Genomic DNA, 8347 nt, shown 5'->3' with positions numbered 1-8347 from the left:
TTCCTGAATGTCTCTGGAACACTCCTGAAGACTCTTATGTATTCCTGAACGTATCTGGAACATTCCTGAAGACTCTTATGTATTCCTGAACATATCTGGAACACTCCTGAAGACTCTTATGTATTCCTGAACGTATCTGGAACACTCCTGAAGACTCTTATGTATTCCTGAATGTCTCTGGAACACTCCTGAAGACTCTTATGTATTCCTGAATGTCTCTGGAACACTCCTGAAGACTCTTATGTATTCCTGAACGTATCTGGAACATTCCTGAAGACTCTTATGTATTCCTGAACGTATCTGGAACATTCCTGAAGACTCTTATGTATTCCTGAATGTCTCTGGAACACTCCTGAAGACTCTTATGTATTCCTGAACGTATCTGGAACATTCCTGAAGACTCTTATGTATTCCTGAACGTATCTGGAACACTCCTGAAGACTCTTATGTATTCCTGAACGTATCTGGAACATTCCTGAAGACTCTTATGTATTCCTGAATGTCTCTGGAACACTCCTGAAGACTTTTATGTATTCCTGAACGTATCTGGAACATTCCTGAAGACTCTTATGTATTCCTGAATGTCTCTGGAACATTCCTGAAGACTCTTATATATTATGGGTACTCTTATGGGTCATGTGGGATCCATTCTGAACAGGTTGATCATCTTGCGATGGTTTTGTGATGGTTTGAGCTGCAGGACATCCTACATACACAAGCAGCTGTACTACTGCATTAACCTCTGCAGAGGCTCGTGCTCACCACTAAAGGTTTATTTCTAAGCTAAGGATCGCTCCGGAGTCTCTCTGTTCTTCTATATTTATATATTTATCTGGTGAAGTAACGGTGTAACATGAACAACGAGGTGTTCTGTAATTACTGCAGTTGTTGCAGTGAGACAAGCGGGAGAGAGAGAGAGAGAGAGAGAGAGAGAGAGAGAGAGAGAAAGAAAGGTGGAAAGGTGACGGGAAACAAGGCAGATATTATAGTGGTGTTGTGGGTTCAAGTCTTCTGAGGACTGATAGAGAGAGAGAGAGAGAGAGAGAGAGAGATAGAGAAAGAGAGAGAGAGAGAGAGAAAGAGAGAAAGAGAGAGAGAGAGAGAGCAGGGGAGATGGATAATAATAAAGATAATGAAAGAAAAGGAGACAAAGAAAGAAACCGGAAGAGTGAGAGAAGGATAGAGAAAGAAATAGATAAGCAGAGAGTGAACCTGAGAGAGAGAGAGAGACAGAGAGAGATACAGCATGGGGGGGTTAATGGGATAATGAAAGACAACGAGACAAAGAGAGAGAGGGAGATAGAGATAGAGAGTAAGGATAGAAAGAGAAATAGATAAAGAGAGAGTGATAAGAACAAAGAGAGAGGACAAATGATAAGACCTAGATAGAAAGACAGACAAATGAATTGACAGACAGTTTGATAGATAGATAGATAGAGAGATAGATAGATAGATAGATAGATAGATAGATAGATAGATAGATAGATAGATAGATAGATAGATAGATAGAAATAGGCATTGTATGCATCTCTACAACATTCCTTTTTTTCTCACTCACACACACACACATTTTCATCTTTTCTCCTCCCTCTTCTTCCCTACATCGCTCCATCCCCTCCTCTCTCTCTCTCTCTCTCTCTCTCTCTCAGGATCACGTGTGTTTCTCTCTGAATGAGAGCGAAGCATGAAGCTGCCTCATTCCTCAGGGCTTTCAGCTCATCCTGGATCTCGCTCTCTTTCTTCCTCTGTCTCTCTCAAACACACACACACACACACACACACATACACACACATACACACAGAGGCACACAGGGGGGCTTCCTCTGTCCCAGACACGCTGTCTGCCTCTCTCTCGTCTGGGACAGGAGAGCGAGAGAGTGACGGGAGAGAACAGTAGAGAGAGAGGAGGAGAGGAGGAGGAGAGTAAAACCATGCTTCTGCATTCACGGGTATCAGCTCAAGGTTGAATGAGGGAAGAGATGGAAAACGGAGAGAGAGAGAAGAGGAGGACAAGGAGCTGAGGCGAGAGAGCACAGCCTGCCTGTCTTCATTCGCTCGAAGAGGCTGCTGCTGCTGCTGCAGAGCTCTTTCTCTCTCGCTCCCTCTCTCTCTCTCTCTCTCTCTCTGTCTCTCTCATCTGTCTATACTGAGGATGCTCCGCTAACCGTCATCTCCGTGGTTTAGCGTGATAACCTGCAGCGCCTCCTGCGTGCTAGCTTCAAAAAATAACGTGGCTGGATTTATCACACTTTCCCCAGGAACCCTGCAGGTATGCTTTTCCTTTCTCTGTCTCTGATCCTTTTATTCTTTCTTTCTTCGTTTGATTGAAGCAGCTCGTGTCTTCTTGTTGCTTCGACATCATCTGGAATTTCTCATGCTGGATGTTGTAGCTGCACCGGAATGACACTGAGGTTTATTTGTGCTAATAATTTGGAAAGGAATTTGCATGCATATCAGTGTTGCATGCAATTTCTCACTGTTGCATGAGACACATCAACGTGGCTTCCTGCATCCTACACACACACACTTACACAGACACTCACACTCACACACACACACACTTACACAGACACTCACACACACACACACACACACACTCATGCACATACAGGCGACCGTCCATTTGTTGTCAAGGGGTCAAATTTGAATGCTGCGATCCTTCGCTGGAGAAATCCTCCTGACCCAGGGGAATGTTGTGTATCCGTCCGGAATGGTTGATGTGTGTTCTAAACACTCCGAGGAATTAGCACGCGATCGGAGTGCTGAGTGTCGAGTGCTCAGGCTCGGTCAACACCCTGGGCAGCCATGATTGTTTTGGTTAATTCATAGAAGTGGATGGGGAAGTAAAAGGTAGTAATTGGATGCTTGATTGGAGGCAAAACGGGAAGGAAGAGGAAAGAGGGAGGGATGGAGGGATGAAAGGAAGGAGTGAGCAATGGAGTGAGGGAGGAAGGGTGTACTCAGGGTGACGGCAGAATGGAAGATGAGCAATAAGTCGTAAAGGGTAGTAGTAGGTGGGTGGGGCTCGTCTATCTCATTCCTCTTCACTGTCCTCTCTCGAGTTTCTGGAACCTTTGGCTTTTTGCTCCAGCAAATATTTCCAACATGGAGTTTGTTCTAAACATGATTCCAATATTCGGCTCTAGATCAGTGTGCAGTTTATCAGACATATAAGACTCTTAAAGACTGAAATCCCAGGGTTATCCCCGTGACAAACCCCATGAACTTCTGATACAAGGATCAACCCTGACACTTCTCTGCCTCCGGCTAGTTTACTTGAGAAAAAGAAGAACGAGGGAATGAAAGAGAAAAGGATGAAGGTCTAATGATTGTATTGGGACTGTTGCACAGCAGTCAGTGGCAATAAATCAGAGTGTCTGAATTTGTTAGGAACAAATTCCTAACCAACCGAGAAGCAGATAAACAAATTAATCAGTCTGGTCAGAAAATTAGCACCATTATAAATCTTGGTTAAAAAATTTTTAACAGTGTAAAAGTGTAAATTTGTGCCTGGCATGAAGTAGCTGATGTGGAAAATATATTCGGTTGCATGATTTTAAATGAATCATCGCAATCCGGTTTTCTCCAAACTGAGCGGATGATCTGAGATCAAGTGTAAAACTTTTACTCAAGTCATGCTGAGACCCTAAAACTTTAACTAAAGACTTGCTTAGATCTTGAACCTTGAGTCAGACTTAGAACATAAACCTTTTAATGCTATTTGAAATCTTTCACTTTCTTGTAAGGGTTTGAAAAGCTTCATTAATCGTTGGCATGGATACACGTTCTCACAGTGTCTGAGTGGGTTTCCTGAAGGTTCTTCAGTTTTCTCCCACTTCCCAGTAATATGCCAGTAGGTGGACTGCTAACTCAAACTGTCCAAAACATGACTGTACAATACAACAGGCTGGAAAAGCATCCAGAGTGTATTCCTAATTCATGCCAAGTGATCCTGGATCCCTGTCCCTGACCAGAATAAAGCTCTTACTGAAGATAAATGAGTTCTGAAAGTTGGTGTAGTATTACTAGACTTTAGAGGAGCAATGTATTATGCTAATTTTTTTTCCAATGTGACATAATGATATGTTTCTTTTTTTCTCTTTACAGACCAACAAGGCTATCTGTGAAGAAGATACTTGGATTTTTCCCACTCTAAGGATATCTAAGGATATACCACATTTTTTGCTTGGCACGGCTGCTTCTAAGGGCATATTTCTCTTTTATTCTTCTTCTTCTTCTTCTTCTTCTTCTTCTTCTTCTTCTTCTTTTATCCCTCAGGGTTGACTTTGAAAAAAAAAATTGGTTTTGGTCAGTTGGTTGTTGCTTCCCACTGGATTTAACAGCAGTTCTGCATTGCTGAATTCGGAATGCTAACACCCTAACCTATTGCTCTCCATGGTTTCTGCCCATGTAAAAAAGCTATCGTCTTACATTTTTAAGATTTGCAAAGGAATGTTTACAAAGAAACTGGCAAATACAACAAAAAAGAAAGAGAGTAGCGAAAACAAAAAAGATCCTAAGATATCCCCCGACCTGCATGCTCGAAATCAGACTTTCTCCACCACACTGAAAAGCACAGTTAAAAAGATATCTAAATGTTCTTCTGCTCGCAATTTGTCTATTGAGGAAGACGACAGCAGGAACGACTGCTCTTCCCTTTCTCCAACGTTCAGTTATCGTGTAGCAATTGCTAATGGACTGCAAAAGAATGCTGTACTACTGAACAATAATGAATTTCATGAAGTGCTATCCATTGATAGTAGTTACACTGACTCTTTAAACGAGGCCAAACTTGTCCATAGATTCGATGAACAAAAAGCTTACACGATGCCAGTAAGAAGGAATAGGAAGAGTATGATTAGTTTGGCACCTTCTGATGGCAGCTCGGAGGGAGAACGTGGAGAGCGAAGCAGTCTCCACACCCTCCGACTTGGTGCTCTGAAAAAGCTTCGGAAGTGGAAGAAGAGCCAAGAATGTGTTTCTTCCGATTCCTCAGAGGCTAGCACCTGGAGGAAGACACTTGGCATCAGGAGCAAGTCTCTGGATCGGGCTGGGAGGCAGCAGAAAACAACCACCCTGGAACCGGGATCCAGCTCCACAGGCTGCATCAGTCAGACCCAAGATGTCATGGAAATGATCTTCAAAGAGCTTCAGGGAATCAGTCAGATTGAGTCAGAGCTCTCGGAGCTTAGAGGGCATGTTAATGCTTTGAAAAGCTCCATCGATGAGATCTCCAGTAGTGTGGAGGTGGTGCAGAGTGAAATTGAGCAGCTTCGCTCAGGATTTGTGCAGTCCAGACGAGAGACACGAGATATCCATGACTACATCAGACAGTTAAGCCACCAGACCAACAAAGCTACTTTGAGATTTCTAAACGTGCCTGAGGAAAAATTTGAAAGAACCGAGGAACTCATTTATCACATTTTAAAGGAAAAAATGGGTTTTGCTGAAGCACACAAGACACTTACAATCGAACTTGCCCATCGATTGGGGCAACTAAGAGAATGTTCAAGTGCTAAACCTCGACCTATTATAGTTATTTTTTCAAATCCTCAAGACAGGGATTTAGTTTTGAAAAAGTGTTATAAACTCAAAGGCACTGGAATATCAATCTCAACAGATAGCCTCACACAAGAGTCAAAAGACAGGAAAGAACGAGGGATGACCTCTTCTCAGACCTATGAAAGCATGGACATGAAAGTGTCAAGTGCCAAAGACAAGGCTGAGAGTGATGACTGGGACTCAATGGACAGTGATAAAGAACTAGATGAATTAAACAAAAACAAATATGCAATTGTGCCCAAACCACCTCAGAAAACGAAATCTGACAAAAAAAAGTCTCACGATCACAGGCGGTCTACAGACGACACCACGTATTCGGTGCATTACGCTGATGATGCTGTTTACGATGACAAGCAAAACAAGTCTTACTATTCTGACATGACTCCAGGATGGCTCTCCCAGAGTGATTACTCCACTCCTAAGCTCAGTCGCTCAGAATCTGACTGCTCCAAACTGTGCCCATCTTACTCTGAAGATTTTTCTGAGAGCCAGTACTTTAGCAGAGTTAATGGATGCTCCCTGCTTTCTTCATCCGACCAAGAGCTCTGGCAGCGAAAACAGGAAGACATGGCTTCTTCCTGGTATGCAAGCCCACCCAGTCAAACACTCAGTCAGGAAAACCCGCCGTATGTGGAGCACAATGAGGTTGAGACCACTGAGACTATTGACAGTGGAGTCAGTAATGGTCTGGTGTGTATATCAGGGGACAGAAGTCACTATAGTGGCTCTCAACTTTCTCTACAAGGTGACCTTTCACCATGGAAAGACTGGCATCACCTTGAACAAGGAGCTGACTCAGGCTTGGATGCCTCAACTGAACATAACATAGTCTCGGAAATCAGTAGTCCATTTGACCCTGCTGCTAACCCAGGTTTCCCAGAAAAAATTACAAAATGCCTTGAGGTCGATTTGCAATTTGAAGGTGAGACATTTTTGACATTTGACAGTACACCTGAGACAACACAAGAACCAGACATGGAGCCTGAGTTAGAACCTGAGCCAGAACCTGAACCAGAACCTGAGCCAGAACCTGAACCAGAGCCTGAGATAGAAGCTGTAGTAGAACCAATGCAAGTACAAAAACCTGTGCCAGAACCAAAACCGGAAAAGAAGCCTAAGACAAAGCCGAAAACACATACCAAACCAGAGTCTGCCCCACAGACTCTGCAACGACAGGAGAGTAAGGCGAACCAACTACAGCAAAACCAAAAGTCTTCCAGTATGTATCGCAGTCAGAGTGAGATCAGGGCTGAAAAGGTTGAAGAGGTTCCGAAATCCTGGAGCAGCAGGCTGAGCATAGACTTGTCTGAAAAAACATTCAGCTTTGGAGGCTTTGGCTCCACCTTACAGAGGGCCAAATCAGCTTTGGAGGTTGTCTGGAATAAGGGATCTCAAAGCTCCAGTGCTCCTGCTGAAGAGCCAAGTACTATCCCATTTATAGGCCGGTTCAGGACTATGTCTCAATCAACAGCCAATGATTCCAGCACCACTATCGACTCTGATGTCTACAATGAACCCTTCTACTACAAAGCTGATGAAGATGAACAAACTACGGAGCAAACTGTGGACAACGAGACACATTACGTTGAAGTGATGGAGCAGGTGCTAGCCAACCTTGAGAACAGAACAAATGCTAATGAGGCAGAGGAGGAGTACCAAGAAGATGAGTATGAAGTCTCACAAGAATATGACATTTTGCAAGAAGGGAACCCAGTTCTGGAATACGACTGCAGCTTAGATGATCAATATGATGAAGAATACAGTGAGGACTATGATGAAAACCAGATGACTGAGGACAGGGAGGAGTACGAGGTCATGATTGAATACATAGAAGAAACAGAGGAGGCTGTGGATGAAGCTGACGAACAAGATGAGGACGAAGCAGAAGTTGAAGCAGAGGTGCAAGATATGGCACAGACACAAAGAGCAGAGAAGGACAAAGAAATTGTGAATCAGGAAGATGAAAACAAAAATGTCACAGAAACTCCTGCAGCAGTGGAGGAACCGGCGCCCAAGAAAAGAACACGACCAACGTTTAAAGAAGCTGCTTTGAGAGCATATAGGAAGCAAATGGCTGAGCTTGAGCAGCAGATCCTGGCTGGAGGTAAGGCCTTGCTAGTTTGATGTCCAGATAATTATTTAATACAGATTGAACCTGCAGGTTCTATGACATGATAAACAATAATGATGGCTTAGGAAGAAGGTCTCTTTTGTTGTAAGCTAATATGGTAGGATGCACTTTGTGGTCAGACTATATGATTAAACCAGAATGAAAGTAAAAAGCAGAAAGACAGCCACCGACTACATCATGTCTGAGTGGCTGTGCTTTAATGCTAGAAACCTCAGTTTCTTTTGAAGGCTTTGAAGGTAGTCCGGGAAAGGGCTAAACATTGATTGCAGGTGTTTGATGTGGAAGATGATATTGGGCCTTTTAAATTTGCTATTGATTTATGTTGTGTCTATATATATGCGTATGTGTGTGTTTGTGTGCGGTGGAGGGAATAGCAGTATTATAGTGTTTCAGTCAGTCAGAAATGATGCTAGTGGACACCAATGTAGCAAACAGTGTCTCTACTCTTCACGGAGATGAAAATAAGAATATACCATTTCATTCCACATATACAGAATTTAATCCATGTGAATGGAACTCTTGGTGTGGATTTTTAGGAGAGTATCTTGGTCCACTTCTTGTATAGGAATCAGATATGTTTTGGGCTGCATCATGTTTTTATAAGTAAGCCCTGAGGTGCAAACTGAGCCAATGGACTGCAGAACCAACAAACAA

The 8347-nt window shown here is 43.1% G+C and overlaps 1 protein-coding gene across 2 annotated transcripts in view; it reads left to right on the top strand.

The window, feature by feature from the left end:
* The first annotated feature begins 1680 nt into the window (after positions 1–1680).
* Positions 1681–8347, top strand: part of LOC131352418 (protein unc-13 homolog C-like) — a 203088-nt gene continuing 196421 nt past the window's right edge. For both annotated transcript variants that reach the window (XM_058388541.1, XM_058388540.1), the window contains exons 1-2: positions 1681–2269; positions 4108–7666. In XM_058388541.1, coding sequence (XP_058244524.1) covers positions 4396–7666 — 3271 coding nt within the window. In that variant the 5' untranslated portion in view covers positions 1681–2269; positions 4108–4395. The remainder of the gene's footprint in view (positions 2270–4107; positions 7667–8347) is intronic.

The sequence above is a fragment of the Hemibagrus wyckioides genome, linkage group LG04 (genome assembly GCF_019097595.1).
Source record: "Hemibagrus wyckioides isolate EC202008001 linkage group LG04, SWU_Hwy_1.0, whole genome shotgun sequence".
Taxonomy (NCBI): domain Eukaryota; kingdom Metazoa; phylum Chordata; class Actinopteri; order Siluriformes; family Bagridae; genus Hemibagrus; species Hemibagrus wyckioides.
This window is presented reverse-complemented; position numbering and strand designations above follow the sequence as displayed.